The 19165-nt window shown below is 43.1% G+C and overlaps 1 protein-coding gene across 1 annotated transcript in view; it reads left to right on the top strand.

Annotated features, from left to right (window-relative positions):
• Positions 1–17991, top strand: part of ZNF831 (zinc finger protein 831) — a 78874-nt gene extending 60883 nt beyond the window's left edge. Inside the window, exons 5-6 of the mRNA XM_036824259.1 lie at positions 16255–16406; positions 17146–17991. Of these exons, the coding sequence (XP_036680154.1) occupies positions 16255–16406; positions 17146–17991 (998 nt within the window). The remainder of the gene's footprint in view (positions 1–16254; positions 16407–17145) is intronic.
• Positions 17992–19165: the final 1174 nt, after the last annotated feature.

Genomic DNA, 19165 nt, shown 5'->3' with positions numbered 1-19165 from the left:
TCATTTCGTCACCAAGGGCTGTTGGGGCCAAGTCCCCACTCAAAACCTTTGCGAGGCGCCTCCTCACAGAGGCGACTTTATTGATAATGATGGCTCGTCCTGGGTCAATCCGTCCCTGGGTTGACGGCGGCGTGCAATGCCTGGAGCCTGCTTGGAGGCGGTGGCTGCCCGGGCAGACGCTTCTGAGCCCAGCCAGCCCCCAGCCAGCTCCCCTGCCCCACACCTCACGCCGGGGGCCAGGGTTAGCAGGTGCAAATGCAGGCACCCAGTGAAAGCCGACTTTCACGCGGACAGTAAATACGTACTTATATATACACACATGCGCGCATATATGTGTATATAGTATATACGCATATATATGTTAGCATAAGTATGCCCCCAAACATGGCAATAAGACACATTATGCTAAAAATGATTCATTGTGGACCTGACATTCAAATTGAACTGGGCATCCACGTTTCCTCCGGCCGCATTTCCCTAAGGCCCTCAGACCACCCTTTCCGGCCCAGTCCATCCTGGGGGGGCTCCATGTGCTTGAAAATGGACCTGGATGTTCTTTCGTGTCTGATTTCACGTCTGCATTATCCGGTCAGTCTGGGGGTGCTCTGCCATCTCTTCCCCGTCTGTGTGGCGTGGGGCTCTTCTCGCAGCTGGGTTGACTCCTGGGCTGTCAGTTTTTCCAGCTCTTAACCGGTTGCCTCTTAAGAGGGGTGGGAGGCTGGTCCGGTCACCTGGGCACCCGGACCCCCCCAATTTCACCTGCAATGGGTCTATTTTGATCTTTCTCTCTCTCCACTTCCCTTTGTGTCTCCCTCTGCCCGTCTTTGCTTTCCGGGTTGCTTCCCTTGGATAAGGCATTTCCTTCTGTGGCCTGAGGCCGCTCAGCCAGACACCCAGACCCCAAGTGAGGTCGGTGAGGGAGGCGTGCACCCTCCAAGTCTTGTCACTCCACCGGTGATGAAAGGCCACCTTCACTTTCTTTCTTTGCCAAGCCAAACCCTGGAAAGAAAGGGGTTAATTTGCTCTTCTCTTTGAAATATGTGCGGGAGACAGCATCAAAGCTGCCCCATTCTGGCTCAGAAAACACACTCAGAAGCTGTAATCAGGGGTGACCTTCTAGGCAGGGTACAGTTCTACACTAAAACCTATTTTAAATTTTATCATCTCTCTCTTGCTATTTCATCTCCTCTCGCCCTCCCCCCTTGTATTTATTAGAGGCTCGGTAGGGATTTCTTTCCCTGAGAGAACTTTCATAATAATGAAGTATGCTTGGCAGACGCTCACGGTGAATATACAGGATTGGAGGGTATTCTGCAAGGGAAATGGGCAGGCTTGTTTTCCTATGTCCGAGAGAAATATTTGAGATAAGATAGACTAATTATTTCTCAAGATGGAAGTGTTGGAGGTTGCTTTTGCATAGAGAAGTTGAAAACTCCTTGAAGGAACAGAAAGCTTCTGTGAGCATCTTTATGACTTCCCTCCCTGGCAGGCTGCCGTCATCCTGTCTCTCTGGGTACCAGCATCCTCTGGGGTTCAAGCCCATTTCCCATCTTTCTAATGCTCTCCCCACACTGACTTTTCTTCTTTTTAGATTTTCATGAGAGGTCTGACTGAGAAAGCCTACCAGAACCCCCTCTTCGGTGCTTCTAGCCCTCATTCTTTGATAGATGTTCATACTATTTTCTCATTATTTTTCTCTCAGCTTTCACAGAAACGGTGTAAACTACTTTATTTCAAAACCATTATGTTAGTTTACTCCATGATAATTTAAGCCGTGTATTCTTTTTCTGATTTGAATTTAGTAATAACATATTTTTAAACAGAAGTCAAGATTTCCTGAATAAATTTTCAATGACAACTGCTGACGTTTCCGGGTTGGGTTTTTTTTTTTTTTTTCGCTTCTTTAACCTCCCTTTATTGGACCTTAGTTTTACATACGTGACTGAGTCATCCTTTCTTTCTCCAAGCATTTTATTTTATTCTTTTATTTTTTTTAAATTTTTTAATTATTTATTTATTTATTTATTTTTTAACATCTTTATTGGAGTATAATTGCTTTACAATGGTGTGTTAGTTTCTGCTTTATAACAAAGTGAACCAGTTATACATATACATATGTTCCCATATCTCTTCCCTCTTGCATCTCCCTCCCTCCCACCCTCCCTATCCCACCCCTCTAGGTGGTCACAAAGCACAGAGCTGATCTCTCCAGGCATTTTAAACAGACCTTGGGACTTCTATGAGGAGAAAATTTCGGAGCGGGTTGGCGGGGGCGGGGGGGGGGTCGTCTTATCAACCCAGCTGTCTTTGATTCAAGAAAATAACCAGGGGCCAGCTGTGTGGTCAGGTGCAGTGATGCCCCCAGCCCGACCCTGCCCGGGACCACCCCCAGCGAGGATTCCAGAAACTGCTCGAAAGCAGGAGTTTGTAAAGACTGTCTTCTCTCCCTGGAGCAAGATTTGCATTTTTTAATTTTTAAATTTTTTTTTAGTATTTATTTATTTTTGGCTGCGTCGGGTCTTAGTTGTGGCAGGCGGGCTTCTCTCCAGTTGTGGCATGCGGGCTTAGTAGCCCCCGCGCGCGGCATGTGGGATCTTAGTTCCCAGACCAGGGATTGAACCAGCGTCCCCTGCATTGGAAGGCAGATTCTTAACCACTGGACCACCAGGGAAGTCCCAAAATTTGCATATTTTAAATTCTGTTTTTCCCACAACCTCCTTCGCCTCTGCATATCATTTGTGCAGAATTGTATATCTACCTCGTCTCATCTTCCACTCCATTCCCTACTCCTTCCCCAGGTGGAATTTTCTGGATGCGTGGCATTATTTATACTCTTTCTGTCAGATCTGGGTCTTCCTTCCTAAAGTGCTTTTGACTTGCAAAACAGATTCCCTTTATGGGTGATGGAGTAGAAATCTTCAAGGAAAGATGTAAAGATTTCTTAAATGCCTCAAAGCATTGACTTTCTCAACGGTCCTAATATGTCCATCGCTGTTCTTAAAAAAAAAAAAAAAAATCTAGAAATCAAATTTCTTAATGAGTTTGGTAGGGTTAACATTTATTTCTGGGACAGTATTCTTTCTTTTTTAGCCTCTCTTTTTCCTTGATGTTGCGTTGGGAGTCCTACCTGTAATTTCCAGGAAAGCTTTTGGTTGCGTAACTGAGCTTTTACATTTCCAGTGTGTTTTAAGCAGACTGATTAAATGTAGGGGGAGATAAAGGGTGTGACCCTGAGTCTAGGAGAGTTTCTGAAGTTAAAAAAAAAAAAAAAAGTCCTGAATTCAAGTTTCCCATCATAAAAGGTAGAAATTCTAAAGCTGGTGGGAGGACAAAAGAGTGACTTCATAGGATTCTGAAAGAATTGGGTCCATCTCTTCCTGCTATTACTCTTTTCCCCTTTGTCACATGCACTTCCGAGTCAAGCCTCTTCATCTCAGGGCAGAGTCACCCCTTGGTATTTTATTTCCTACTTCGGCTGAAGGAACTCATGACTGTCCCCCTTTATTTTCTGCCAGCATCCATAGAAACCACATAGAGGCTTTTGCTCAAAACACACTCATTGAGTCGCATTGCTACGGAATTGCAGTCGCAGAAGTACTCTTTCTTTTGAGGTGGAAATCTTGAGGAAAGCTGAAGCCAAGTTGAAAGTCCTTCAGTTACGGCAGAGTCCACCCAGTAGAGTTTTTTTCATTATTAAGAAAAACCCCACTTAGAAAATCAGGTTGAAAGCATACATTCTTGAGTAAATTTTGGTCTGAAAAGTTTTCAAAGAGTCTTTTGAGCTGCTTTTATTCTTTTCCCTTTCTCCCAGTCCCCTTTGCTCCTCAGTAGTATTTAAGAAATGCTGTCGAATTCTGTGTGCGTACAGGATTTCACATTATTGAAATATTTTACCCTGACTCCTTCACTAATGTTGTTTAGGAGAAATATCTGAGTGGGAGAAAGTTTTCAGCTTTCCAAACACTTGCCTTTCCTCAGAAAAGGTAGAACTATAATGGCAGGTGCTCTGAAGAAAGAAAAGAAATGCCCAAGTACCATGTGAGATGGAGTACCTAAACATGTTACAAAACCAGAAAAGTGTTCTCTCATTCTGTTTCCTGGTTTTCTTGTCTAATTAAGTTTTACTGCAGTTTAGGTTTGAGGGAAGAGCTAGATTCTCCCCGAACATTTATCTTTTCACAGAGACTGAACTTAGAATGTTTTCTTTCCTAAGGCGATTGGAAAACCAAAATGGAGGAGGCCAACGCCAATATTTTCTTTCTTGTCTTTGTTTCTGGTTGGAAATTAGTCCATTTTTCCCCCTTATCAGGATTAGTGAAGGAGAAGAGGGAAGCTCTTTCTTCCCAGCTATTACCATTGAAATGGATCAATTTCTTCTTTTTAAGGATGCAAATCTGGAGGACAAATGAGCTCTCTCAAATATCTCAATCATATTTCGAGAAATGGACCATCTTTTACAGACTCATTTAGTAATGAGAAACATTGAAAACCATAATTCAAAGGGTAGATACTCTTGATTTCGATCTGGGCATTATAGATTCCAAATGGTATTTTCAGTAATTGTATTTTTTCCCCTTCACCTCATACCCAGAGTGGCTCTCTAAATTTTAGGTACATGCTTATGGTCTGGGAACAAACTTTTAACTTCAGGATTGATTTTAAACATGGCTTTCCACTCAACATCTTTCAGGGGAAAAAAAAAAATCTCTGAGAGGGAAATCTTAAACTGATTGCCTTTCATCAAAGAAGAGGAGTAAGTACCACTAAGAGTAGTTTCTGAAATAAAACATATGATTGCTTAGAAAATTGCATTAGGACAAAGAAATATTCTGGCATGTAGTGAGATTTCGATAAATGTGTTTTTCTGTCCCTCTGGTGGGTCCTTCAACTATGTTCTCTCTGAAGAACCCAGTTGAGGTTTCATACTATTCCTCTCCAGAAAGTGGGCATAGCGGGAACCCACCTCAACAAAATAAAGGTCACACATGACAAACCCACAACTAACATCATACTCAATGGTGAAAAGCTAAAAACATTTCCTCTAAGATCAGGAACAAGAAGAGGATGTCCACTCTTGCTACTTTTATTCAACATAGTTTTGGAAGTCCTAGCCACAGCAATCAGAGGAGAAAAAAAATAAAAGGAATCCAAATTGGAAAAGAAGTAAAACTGTCACTGTTTGCAGATGACCTGATACTGTACATAGAAAATCCTGAATATGCTACCAGAAAACTACTAGAGCTCATCAATGGATTCGGTAAAGTTGCAGGATACAAAAGTAATTCACAGAAGCCTGCTGCATTTCTAGACACTAACAACAAAAGATCAGAAAGAGAAATTAAGGAAACAATCCCATTTACCATCTCATCAGAAAGAATAAAATACCTAGGAATAAACCTACCTAAGGAGGCAAAAAGACCTGTACTCGGAACACTATGAGACACTGAAGAAAGAAATTGAAGACAACACAAACAGATGGAAAGATACACTGTGTTCTTGGATCGGAAGAAGTAATATTGTTAAAATGACTATACTACCCAAGGCAATCTGCAGATGCAGTGCAATCCTTGGATGGTTTTGTGAGGTGACATTTTCATGATTCCTCAGGCTGGTCATTTCCTCTCAAGCCAGATTAGGTGTCCTTGTGGTATGATTCATAACCCATCTCCTTTGTGGCATTTACCACAATACCAATCCTTATATAATTATGTCCTAATTTTCTTCTCTTCAGCTACGTGTGTACTACCTCAGCGAGGCAAAACTGAGCTTCTTAAATCATTAACAATAAACCCATATTTAATTCCAGGGTGAAGGAGACATTTCTCTGCTTTCTCCTGGTCTCATTTACTTTCTTTCTCACTGGAATCACTTCTTCTGAATTTTCTGTCCATACCTAAGCTTTTAAGGGACTGAAATATTTCAACTGGATTTTTTTTTCATTAACATAGTTTAGGAAAAATTCCTCTGAGACAGACGTTATCAAAGCAGCTGTCTTTCATTGAAAAAATAGAAAGGTAAAGAGAACTTCTCTGACAGGTACTTCCTGAGTTAAAAGGTTTACCTAATCCTGTTGAAAAGGTAGAATAGTTCAATATTATGGGAGGATGGTGATGTAATTCTCTGAAATTAAGTAGCTGTGAATTGTTGTGTTGTTTTTTTTTTTTTCACCCTTTCAACTTTTGTTAGTTGAGTGAACTGGGAGAGGTGGGGCTGGGGAGGTTTACTGCATGTCACTCGTGCCCTCCTCTCTTTGTCACACATCACCTCCAGACGTTTTCCTCAGAGAAACAAAATGGCAGCCTGAACTCCAGGGTTCCCTCACCCACCAGCTCCCTCTCCGCCTCTGACTAGAGCTAATGGCTCCGTACCATTATTTTTCCTGTCAGATTTAATGGAGAGATATTCTTTTCCTAAAGCCATTAGTTAAGTAATATTGCTTACAGAATTGCTGAAACAGGGATAACACCTCCTTCTCAGGGTGTAAATCTTAAGAAATGATGAGGCAATTGCCTAAACACATCAATTATATTCCAAAGCCTGAACTTTTTTTCTGCTACAATTTTCATTTAGAGTTAAGAAAGTTTGAAAGTAATGATCCCTTAAAGTAGGTTCTCTTGATTCAATTTTGGCACTAAATAATTCAAATAATATTAGCTGGTTTTTTCTTTCTTCTTTCTTTCTTTTTTCTTTTCTTTCTTTCTTTTTTTTTTTTTTGTTCTTCATTTCATTTTCTCTCTTCCCCACAATCTGTCCTCTCTTTATTTTAAGACATTCTCTTATTGTCTGAGGATGATTCAAGTTTCAACTTATCGAAAGATTTTAAGCATACTTTCCCACTAAATATATTTTTTTGGAGAAAACGGTAAGTGAAGTGTTCTCAAACTGATTGCCTTTCATCAGAGAAAGAGAAGAGAAATTTAAATCGTAGAGAAAAGTGGTTTCTGGAAAAAAGAGATTGGAAAATGATTACTCGGAAGAGGCAAAATTTCACACAAAAAATGAGGCTAGAACAGAAATACTTCAGATTTGGTTAGAGATGGGAAAATATATTTTTCTTTTCCTTTGAGTCTCTCAACCTTTTCTCTGCCTGAGAAACTGAACTCTTGTTATGAGGGTGTGAGGGTCCACCTCCCTCTGTCAGATGTGTGTTCTGATTGAAATGACTTGCCTTGCACACTCTGGGGCTTTTCTTCATGACTTTCGGTCTGAATTTTAGAGCCAGTGTCATTATTTGCCTCTGATTTTTCTTTCAAACGAATAAAGCAATCCCATGCTTGTTGCAACAAAAAAAGCAACATTGACATATGCAAGGAAAGCTTGACAATCCCCAGCCTCATGGCCCCCTGAGGTTGCCAGAGTTGGGCTGATGTGCCATCACGTACCATGACGGACACTTTATTTTGTTGTTTACGCAGATAGATCATACCATACATAGTCATCTACAACTCTTTTCTTCTTAATATATCTTGTATATAACTCTAGGCATATATTACAGATTGATAGATAGATCATTTTAATAATGGCACAAAATCCCACAGTATAGCTGTACCATAATTTATTTATTCAACTCTTCCTGTATTGATGGATGTTCCTGTTGGTTCTATTGGTTTTCCTACCACAGCTATTGCTGCAGTAAATATTCTTGCCCCATTTCGCAAAGAGCAGTTGCTGGATCAATGCGCGTTTTATAATTATAAATTTCATTTTATAAGATACTACTAAATTACTTTTCAAAAACAGGGTTACTCTCCCATAAATATCTTTTTAACAGTATTTTTGAAAAGAAACTCTGCTTCTGCAAAAGAGCAGAGCCTGCGCGGAGACTAAAGCCTTGCCTACATCGTGGGCGCCCTTGAACCTCTTCATGGACAAAGGGTCTCACGCTGGCCTCTCTTGGCAACACTCAGGCCACGGATACGTTGGTTAGCACGGAGCTGTTGTTTGAAAATTAATTCGTTATCAGTGTTTAAACTGGAATCATGGAACTCAGATTTCCGGTTTCTCTTGGAAAATGGATAGTTCTGGCAAACTGGATGCTTGGTCCTCGGTGATCTTGGTGGGTGGGAGCTGAGGGGCAACCTTGCCCTTGGAGGCTGGACCTGTCCTCCCTCTCCTTCCACAGCCCTCATCCCAGGCAGAAGCCCTTGTTTCTGTTATTGGTCTGGCCCTGTAGCTTTTGAGTTTGTGATTCTTGGTTTCAACCAGGGTTTCCCAGCCGTGGCCTTATCGACCTTCGCATCTGGGTCCATCCAGGGTGGGGCGTGGGTGCATCCTGTGTACCACACGTCCAGGAAAGTCCCCGGACATCACCTTCGGCTGCAAACCACTGGCTCAAACAGACCCACAAATCCCATTTTCTTCGGTAGATGTTGAGATCAACTTTTCCAAGAGTGTTCCTGAGCCACTTTCATTATTTCTCTCTATCCTGTAGGCCTCTGTCTCGCTTTCTGAAGGAATATTGTTGAATTCTGTACACAACCAAGCTTTAAAGTCATGGAAATATTTCAAACCAGCCCCATTCACCGAATTGGGAGAAAATATCTGAGTGGAGAAAGTGATCAAAACACTTTCCTTTCATCTCCGGAACAGAAGTGTAGACACGGCCGTGATTCCAGGTGTTTCTCAAGTAAAAGCTTTACCTAATTACACACACATAAAAGGTACAATTTCTAAATACTGGATGAAGAGGCTTGAATAAGTCCCTGGAAGAAAGGGAGACATTGCCTTTGTTCCCTCGGGTTTTCTGCAGTGGTTTCTTTTTGTGATTTAGGGCCTCGGGTGATTACCCTTCTCCCCTTCTGTTCTCACAAGAGTTCTCCTCAGAATGTTCCTGAGCGTCAGGAAGAATCAGGAAGGCTGGGGAGGGGGTTTCTTCAGGGCTTTTCTCCCCCTTTGCTTCTTTCTCCTTCTCTGACAGGAGCAAATGACTTTCCTACATCTTTTCTCATTAGAATTAATAGAGAAGTATTAATTCTTTCCCTAAAGCTATTAGTTAAGTCACAGAGCTACGGAATTGCTGAAACAGAGTAATTTCTCCTTCCTTCCAAGGTGTAAATCTCGGGGCAAGATGAGAAGCTTTTGTGAGTGTATCAGTTAGGTCCCCAGGAAGGGACCCTCATAGACAATTTTCATTTAGCCATAGGAAACTTCTAAAACAACGATACATAGACTAGATGGGCTGCTGCGTTCTGTCTTGGCATTTAACGTTTCAAATGGCATTTCTTTGATCATCTCTTTTCCTGATGTGATTTCATCATCCTATTTTCACTGTGTATTTTAAAGTCACTCTCTTGTTGTCTGGACAGGGTACGACTTTTAACTTAAAGCAAGATTTTAAACACCACTTTGCACTAAACATAGTTTAGGTGAAGAATTTCTGTGCGGGAAGAGTTCTTGTCCTGATTGCCTTTCATCAAAGGAATAGAAAAGAGATGAGAACCACGAAGGAAAGTGGTTTCTGAAATAAAAGATTCATTTGTGATTACTTAGAGGCGAACTTTCCGAAGACTGCATTAGGGTAGCACAGAAACACCCGAGGCTGTACTCGATAAATATATTTTCCTGGCTCTCTCTCAAGTCCCTCTCTGTCTGTGGGACTCAGGTGGGTGTCTGCCCCCCACCTCCTACAGTCCACCCACTTCTAATTGTTTTCTGATTGGAATGAATGTCCCCAGCCCCTGCCTGAGAAGAATAAAGCTTCTTCCCTCCATCATTTTCAGCTGTATTTTTTTCTTCTTCAGAGGCCTTATAAACAAAAATTGCAATAGGATTGCAGAAACAAATGAATATACTTGCAAAAAAATTTTAGTCCGATATCTGGTGTGCCATAGAGCCTTAAAAACTATTGGTTGAATAATTACTCAAACGAATGATTCAGACTCGGTAGAGAGAAAACCAGCCCCAAACAGGTGGCATGTGGGAACGGTTTTACAGTATGCATGGTTTTACTCATTTCCATGGATGCAGGTGGGGTCAGGGCCCCATTGTACCATCTCATTGAACCTCTGCTTTTTCCTTCCTAGCATTTGCTACATATGCTTGGTGATTTTTTTTCCGATTGGACTTTTATTTTTTATTTTTTTCATATTCTTTTCCATTATGGTTTATTACAGGATATTGAATATAGTTCCCCATGTGATACAGTAGGACCTTGTTGTTTATCCATCCTATATATAATAGTTTGCATCTGCTAACCCCAAACTCCCAGTTCATCCCTCCTCCAACCCTCCCTTCCCTTTGGCAACCACAAGTCTGTCCTCTATGTCTGTGAATCGGTTTCTGTTTTGTAGACAAGTTCATTTGTCATATTTTAGATTCCACATATAAGTGATATATGATGTTTGTCTTTGTCTGACTTACTTCACTTAGTATGATAGTCTCTAGGTCCATCCATATTGCTGCAAAAGGCATTATTTCATTCTTTTTTATGGCTGAGTAGTATTCCATTGTGCATGTGTACCACATCTTCTTTATCCATTCGTCTGTTGATGGACATTTAGGTTGTTTCCATGCCTTGGCTATTGTGAATAGTGCTGCTGTGAACATAGGGGTGCACGTATCTTTCTGAATTAGAGTTTTGTCTGGATATAGGCCCAGGAGTGGGATTGCTGGGTCACATGGTAGCTCTAGTTTTAGTTTTCTGAGGAACCTCCATATTGTTCTCCATAGTGGCTGCACCAATTTACATTCCCACTAACAGTGTAGGAGGGTTCCCTTTTCTCCACACCCTCTCCAGCATTTGTTATTTGTAAGTGATTTTTTTTGGGGGTGTAATTATTTGCTGGCTGAATTTCTCCCTCCATTAGACCGTCATTTCCATGAGGGTATCTGCCTCCGTCACTGAATAAATTGCCTGTGTTCAGCACAGTTCCTGGCACAGAGCGTTGACTGTGGTCAGTGCTCAATAAATATTTAGGCTTAATCATATGGGCTCAGAAATGGGCTCAAAGAATATGGACTCAAAGGGGCTCAACTAGTATTTGGAATATGAGCAAATAACTGCCCACATAGTGATTCCTCTTAGAGTCCTGCCCCGCTTTCCTTAAGTAATTGCAAATTTTAATTGCTAGCACATTTTGCATCCTTTGATGGCAGGGATGCTTGTAAACAATTTCATCTCAGATAAATTAGTAGTCTGGGAGATTACCCCTGGGATCATGTTGATGCTTATAGCTTACTTAATGAGGCCAACGTGATAGACTCATTTTTACCCCTTCCTTATAATTCAGCATCTTTGGACTCCAAATTCATGGAGGTTTGGGGTATATTGGGGCAACTGATGAAAAGGCATCAAATTACTTACATTTTCAGATAATGACATTTGAGTAATATGTCTATTAGCATTTTAACAAGGCCTCGCAATAAGACAGCCTGCAGGAGGCTTGACATTAAAGATGTCACCAGTTAAGCTGTAAGTTTCATCGTGTTGTCTCTTCACTCCATTTTCCTTCTAATTATTTTACAGTTTCCTATCGCCTTTTCAAGATGGCTAAATTTAAATTTGCTACAATACTAAGCAGTCTCTTCCTCTCTCCACGTGGTTTGGCAATTATTTCTGAGGGAAATTATTAAAAACACAGCCTTTAATCGGGGTGGGAGGCAGAACAGCACACAGACCTGTGATGAGAGATGGTTTCTGTAGTAAGATTCTGGTAATTGCGTAAGAGTGGTCGAATTCGCAAAGGTTGCGATAGGACGGTGGAATCTATAATTTCTGAAGATGTACAAGGTGATTCACAGAGTGATGCCGAAACGTAAAGAGGATGCCGTTCTGCGCTTTAACACTTGACTGGAGCCCTACTGACTTTTTGAAAAGGGCCATTCATCTAATAGCAAGGATGCTTTCCTTCTTCAAGAATCGCAATTCGTTTAACAAAGTTCTGTGACATTATTTGGGCATTTTCCACAATGATTGAAGATAACGCACTTTTCTCTGGACTGTTAGGTCACAAGCAAATTAAATCAATGTATTTTCTTCCCTTGCTTTCTCGGATGAGTCAGAAGTTATTGGTCAAAGGCGCGCATGGCCTTTTTGTTAAGCTTAAAAACCCAAACGACCTGCTGAGAAGATGCTTGGCCAATCTGATTATTTTCTCTGTACTAATTGGTTTTACTTCTTCATTGAATTGAATGAATTGCCTGGTGGTTTTGTCACTGTGGGAGCATAGCTTAATCCACTTAGAGCGAGGCGCTTGGGCTTGGTAAACTCTGGGGCTCTAGAAACGTTTTTCATCATTGTGGTCTTTGGGTGATTTTTCATAGGTGAGAATGCAAATGGATCTCAAATCCATCCATTTTCTCCATTTCTATTTCCACTGCCCTAGCCAAGTCATCTCACCTGGCCCCCTAGACTACTTTGGGAACCTTGTAACTGGTTTTCCCATCCTATTTCCCTCTCTCCTTCTTCAGTCTCCATATAGTAGCCAAGTGCCTCTTTAGAAGATGTAGACCTCTTGCTGGAAACACTGGTTGCTTCACAATGAATGAAGAATAAAATCTAGACCCCTTTCCAGGGCTGCCTGCACCCTACAAGATCTGAGCTCTTGGTGGCTCCCTCAGCTTCATTTTGCCCCCTGCTCCCCACCATCTTTCCACCACGGCCTTCCACTGATTCCTTAATCCCCCCAGCTCCATCCCACCTCAGGGCCCCTGCCTCTGTTCCTCCTCTGTCTGGAATGGCCTTAGAGGGCTGGTTCTTTCTTATCCTGAAGGTCTCATTTCAGGTGTCACCTTCTCAGAGATGCCTTCCTCAACTAGGCAAGCCAGTTACTCTCTGTGATCTGCCCTTCAGGGACTGTTACTCTCTATAATATTCCCTGTTTATCATCACTTTCGTTATTACTCTACCCTCTCCAGTTTATTGCATCTTTGTCATAGCCTCCTGTGTATCATTCCTCTCTGGGGTACCCCCATCCTGTTTATTTCCTTCGTGACCCCCGTCACAACCTCAATTATCTTACTTGTCTCTGTTTCTCTCTTCCCCGTCGGAACAGAGACCCCTGAGGGCCAGGGCACCTTGGTCTTGTCCTCCGATTCCTCAGGGTTGAGCGGATGAATGAAATACCAAAGACCCCGGTGCTGCACCTTTAGGTGATCTCAGTAACGTGGTGCTCAAGTGAAGATTGTTTGTATTAAAGTAAAAATCATTGCTTCCTTTCCCAAATTGTCGCAACGTTGATGGATTTTTAAAGTTGATTTGCTCAAGATTAGTGTGCTCGATCATCTAGTGACCTACCCTTGGGGGTATAAGAAGTAGGTCTGTTCTTTTGGGTTCAAGGTGGAGGACAGAGCACATACACTTCCTTCACTTTCCTCCCAGACGTTAGTGAAGGAATGTGTTTGGAATGCCCAGGCCCAAGGGGACAAGATGACCGGAGAAGAAATGGCGCCATAGTTGTAGGGGCTGGAATGCAGAGGCTAAGTGGTCACTGATTAGCAGACGCAAGTGAACTTAATCCTTGTTTAACAGTGGTCAAGCCCTAGACATTCAGAAATCCGTGGTACCAGGTGGGGCTGAAAACAGGAGCGTTGGTTGAAAGAATCAGCAGCATTCAAACCCCCCCCCAGATCTCCACCCCACCCCTGCTTCTCAGAGCCTGGTCACGTCCCTCGCTCTTGCCCCCAAATAATACTCTGGGCTTAGTCTCTGGAGACTCTACAAAATGCTGGGGAGCAAGGGGGCTGTACTGAAAACAGAGGGTTTAACCAAAGGTTGGCACCGCACATTGAGGCCCCCCCCTCTCAATCCCAATTCTGACTGCAGGATGCTGGCACCTGCCTTGCACTTTCCAGGCAGGAGATCAGAGAACTCCTTGGGCAGAAGCCGACCAGCCTGTGTGGAAGACCTAACGGGGATTACTTCAGGTCTTCCCACATCAACAGGGCGACCAGATAACCCTGCAGGGAGGTCCACGATTGACATTTTATGTTTGTAAAGTGTTTCTAACCAGTTTTTCAGTGCCTATTTCCTAAACATGAGCAGGTAGTTAAGATTGCCGGGTATCTCAGGGAAGCCTTTAGTAGGAAAGAGAGAGATAAAAACATACAGAAACAAAGGAACTTGGAAGAAAGAGAGACAATATAGGAAGAGGCAAACTTCAGCAATAACAATGACAACAGATCATTATTAATCTTGCCTGAGACAGAAGGGAAGATGTTGGAGCCATGAAATAGTAACAGGATGCTATAAAGAAGGAATAATAATAATTAATAATAATAATGAGTGGGCTCTTGGAAATTAAAAACATGATAGCAGACACGGACACCTCTGAGTTGAAATAGAAAGTTGAAGGAATTCCCCCACATGAAAAAGACAAAGAATTAGAAAATAGGAGAGAAAAGATAAGAAAAATAGAGGATTAGATCAAGATGTCCAATAACCTACGAAGAGCAGTTCTAGAAAAAAAGAAAAGACAAAACATAAGAAAACATATATCAAAGAAATAACATATTTTTCTAAAATGGAAAGATGTGGTTCAGGTTGAAAGGGCCCACTGAGTGTCCAGACAATGAATGGAAATAGACCCAGGACCATGGTAACACTGGCATAAAAAGAGTTTAGGAGTTTCCAGAGAGAGAGAAACAAAAAGGTTTCCTCCAAAGGATCGGGAACCATAAATCATGTTGGCTCCAGACTTCTCAACAGCTAGAGCTCAGTGGAGCCACGTCTTCAATTCTGAAGGAAAATGAATTTTAATTCAGACAGCTATACCCAGGCAAGTAGCCAATTAAAGTCTAAACAATTTTATTTCACCCTTTCTCATGAAGCTGCTGGAAGTTTTGCATTAAGAAGGAATGCAAAGAGAGTAAACCCAGGAAAAAGAAGCGTGGGTGTCCAGGAACCGAGGAGGTGAAGAAAATTGCCAGGATGGGGGTGACACACGGGCTCAGCCCCCATGGGGCCAAGGGAGCAGTGGTCCATGGGAGCAGGTCAGAAAGTTGTGAGAGAGAGATTTCCAAGGAAATGAGATGGAACCTAATAAATGAAATAAAAGACCACTGGGAAGGAGGTGGGAGGATGATTTTAGGAATAAGTCCATACAAAAAAGTAAGCAAAAGAAAAAGACAAAATAATGATTAACTCCAGGGAAACCAGTGCTGGCAAGAAAGGCAATGTCATCACAGCCTACTACCTGGCTTGATGGTGAAGACCGTGTTCCTGAACATGGTGATGTAAACACTGGATATGCTAAACAAAATTATGACATCATAGTCATATGACTGTAGAGAGGGGAGGGGCTGTGCCCACGTGTGCGGGTGATAAGGGTTGTGGATGGGGGAGCTCGTCCTAAACCCTCCTCTCCCCTCATGACGTCATAGGCTATCCTCCAAACCGGAAACAAGGAATCCAGAAGGGGTGCTACACGCTTGTTCTTAGGAGAGAAGGAGATAAATACAAAAGGAACACAAAGTGGGAAAAGATGAGTGGGTGGGCAGGTGTGGCTGTTTCTCTTAATACACGGAAATACTTGACTTTTAAAAACTCTGTGCGTGTGTAGCGTTAATCAAACTAAAAGCAGATGTAAAAGTGGGTTGAATGCTTTTCTCTGGTGACACAGCTCTTCTAGAATGTTTTTCTGATCTCCTCTCATGATGGGATCTACTTGCTGAAACTCTGTGGTCCTTCTGACTTGTATCCCAGGCCAACATGACAAAATGGAGGAGAGAGTAAAGATGAAGGATGAGAGAAGGGCAGCTGTTCCCCTGAAAGGGAGATGCTGTTTTGGGGATGTTGTCAAGGCCATGTCTTTGTCACCCCTCTCCCCCCACACATCACAAACACCACCACAGAACAACAGCAACACAAAAACCAACCTCCCTCCTGCTGTCGGCGCTCTGATGGAGACTAAGGCATCCTATCATATATGATAGGAAAATTTCTAGTCTCGACCCTCAGTTGAATGACCAGAGAATTCAAACCGATCCAAAATTAACCAATGTGGCCAGGAAGATGACTTTGATGAAAAAAAGATCCACATGAAATATCTTTTAAAATATCTGTAATCAAGGGATTTTTCTCCCTTGGGAATTGGTTTTGCCATTTCTTTCCTTATCAGAAGTGGAGACGTTTTATTTGACCATGTGAACTGTTTCACGGTAAATCCATTTCCCAGATACACCGTGTGAGATGAGGTTATGAGTTCGGAGCTAGTCGTGAAGACACAGATCAACTCCTAGGAAATGACTGTTGGCTGACTTTATAATTTCAGGTGTATATCCATGTGCCTCCCCCCTTTTTAGGTCTAAATCTGTCAGGGGAGCCAACTTGTGCTGCCTCAGAATCATCTCTTTGTGTTGGGAACGGAGAGAAGGAGGAGGAGAAGGAGGGCAGCAGACACAGCTCGGGAAGCTCCTGTCCTCACCCAAGTTCAAGAACTGTCAGGGAGACAGACAGATCAGCCTCGAAGGTGGGGAATTGTGCTTCTGAGCGGTCTCTACCTATCTCTGTTCTAGATTTATGCCTCTTTTTTCTTGTTAGTGTCCAGTGTGGCAAAACTCGCTTGGGCCACCTAGAGATTTCCTGGCACAGAAACCCCGTGAGGCAGACAGACGCCTCCAAACATTGCGCTGAATCAGCCGGTGACTTGGGCTGTGAACTGTTGGGATGATCTCACAGTTGATTAAAAAATCCCAAGTCCCTTATTATTTCATACCTGAATAGAGATGCCTATCACCTTGCAGAGGTCACTGCAATGCGGCATCAACGCCAGGCAGACTGGGGGGCCTTGGGTTGAGAAACATGAAAATGCTAGTCCAGACCACACCTTGAAAAACCGCTAATCTGGAAAAACTCAAATGCACGGTACCATAAAGTAGCACACCCACTGCAGGAGCAGTGATGATTTAAAATCGGACGCTCAGAACTGGTTGGATAATTGAGTGGCTGGGTTTTCACAAGGCCAGATACAAATACAGAGCTGTCTCAGTAGCTTATTGTGTGTCAACACGGAACTTTACTGGAGTTAATGCATCAATTAGTTATTAATGAAAACTGATGAGAACATCGTATCGAAGTTCAGGCTCTGTAAAGAATCATTAAGACCTCCAGACCTTGTTCCCATTGAGGACCACGTTTCTGACCACAAGTTTTTTGGTACCAATTAACCTTTTTTCCCTCCATTTATCTTCCTTTGCACGTTGCTGCAGGAGATTTCTCCATCTGCCGGTGAGCATGGGGACCGTCGTCCTCAGAATACAGCTGTGAGGTCAGGATTATCTCTGCCATCCGACTCCTTGGTGGTAGTGACTCATGACAGACTTCCAGCCCGTGGCAAAGGTCTGGATGTGGGATTGCTTGAGACTCACCTGCCGCCCCCCCAGGACCAAGTCTCAACAGACCCCACACCACGCATTTTCTCAGATGCTCAAGAGCCTTCTTCCTTTGAGTCCAAAGGAACCTCTCTCTGCCATGACCTTGCTACCTCTGGGGCTGCCTTTTGTCCTTCTCTGGGGGAGAGAGCAGGTCACACAACCCTGGGAATTCACAGTGTGGAACCACAAGACCACAGCCAGGGTGCAAGGGAGACTCTGACACAAAGCTCCCCCGACAGAAAAACGATAGCAGAGGGTGTGTCCCCATCACTCTTGCCAGGGAAACCTTCACCTGGGCAGAGACTTTCAGGTTCAGTTCCACTGGGGTCCACTGGAAAAACTCATCTTGAAATACCAGCTTCAGGACCAGGTTCAGCTAGTTCACACCAAGAGGAAGGGAAACACAAGACATTTTTCCCTTCCGGGGGGCAATACGGGTGTGGGGAAGTGCTGGTCCCCTGCCCTCCTGTAGGAAATGACAGTGGGAAATGTCAAGGATCTGGATTCATTGCTCTAAAGGATGGTGTGGTTCCGTCTAGCCCAGGGCAGCCCACGGAGATCCCTGCTGCCCCTTCGAAAACCCTCAGGAAGAGGAGTTTGGAAGGAATGAGAAAGCAAACTCGTGTGGAGTTCAGCGACACCAGCAGCGATGATGAAGATCGGTTGGTGATAGAGATCTGAAACTTCCAGAGAAAGATGCGTCCGCGGTCAAAGACGGATGATGCTTCACGGTAAATGCCGTCAAGCGGGCAGGAGAACTGAACTCTATTCATGAAGCCCCTACAGAGAGGAAAGCCATTTGGGGGTCTTTCTAAGATCTCCCCAACCAACTCTGAAACCCAAACTCAGCCTCACCCTTCCCAGGAGGCCCTGCTCACAAGGCACCCGGCTGGGCAAAGGTGGCAGTGAAGCAAGGTCTAAGAAGTCTTGACCTACACCATGACTGTGGCTTGACTCCCAGCTGTATCCTCTGCATTGGTCCTTCGCTGCCTCATCTGGGAAAATGGCATTGACCCAGAGAGCCACGATCGACTTGCTTCCGAACAAATGTGAACCCCCCAGAGTCAAGGGGACAGGTTTCCTCCGTTAGTGAGCTGGGGGTTGGCTTCAAAGGGAGTGAGCATACTTGGGAAAACTGGGGTAGCTTGCAAAAGAGATGGGGTGTGAATTGGGCACCGAGATACTTCTGTTTATTCTGGAGACAAAATCCAGATTCATTCAAAAACTGAAGTTTGGTCCCAATAATTTGCCTCCTTCATGGAAGTTGTAAATATACTTCAAAATGCCCATGATCTGGTGAAATACTAAGTATCTTTCAGTGTTGCACAAATGGTCAATGCTTATGTATGATTCAGTGACACAAGCATGTACAGCTCTTGTGCCCGGTGCCTTTTCTGTGGAGACCTCTGAAACCCTTGGTTTTTCCAGCTCTTGCAAAAGGAACGTTGTGTTAAAAGTTAATAGAACAGTCTCTGTAATGAGTCATTTTTGAGGGGGAAAAATTCACTTATTTTCCTCTGATTCTTTCTGTCATATTGTGCTCTGAGCAATTTCAATTAGAGGGTTACATTTTAGTAATCTCTACAGCTTAAATTGATGCCTGCTTATCGTGATGGGAGCCTTGTAGATTTCCTCCAGAAGCTTCAAGGATACAAAACTAATTGGAGTTTTGACGCTGTTTTACATCTCAGTAATTTTATTTTGGGGGCTTGGTGTTACTTTGCTGTCAAATTAAATCAGCCTCTGTATTGTGCAAGTCAGAACAGCACAGAGAAAATTCGCCAGTGTTCCAAGCCCATGCGCCCCTGTGCAGAAGAAAATAGGTGATCTGCGTCAGACAACGCAGTGAGCAAAG

Source organism: Balaenoptera musculus, chromosome 15, assembly GCF_009873245.2.
Source record: "Balaenoptera musculus isolate JJ_BM4_2016_0621 chromosome 15, mBalMus1.pri.v3, whole genome shotgun sequence".
NCBI lineage: Eukaryota > Metazoa > Chordata > Mammalia > Artiodactyla > Balaenopteridae > Balaenoptera > Balaenoptera musculus.
The sequence above is the reverse complement of the archived record's forward strand: the minus strand, read 5'-3'. Positions and strand labels throughout refer to the sequence as shown.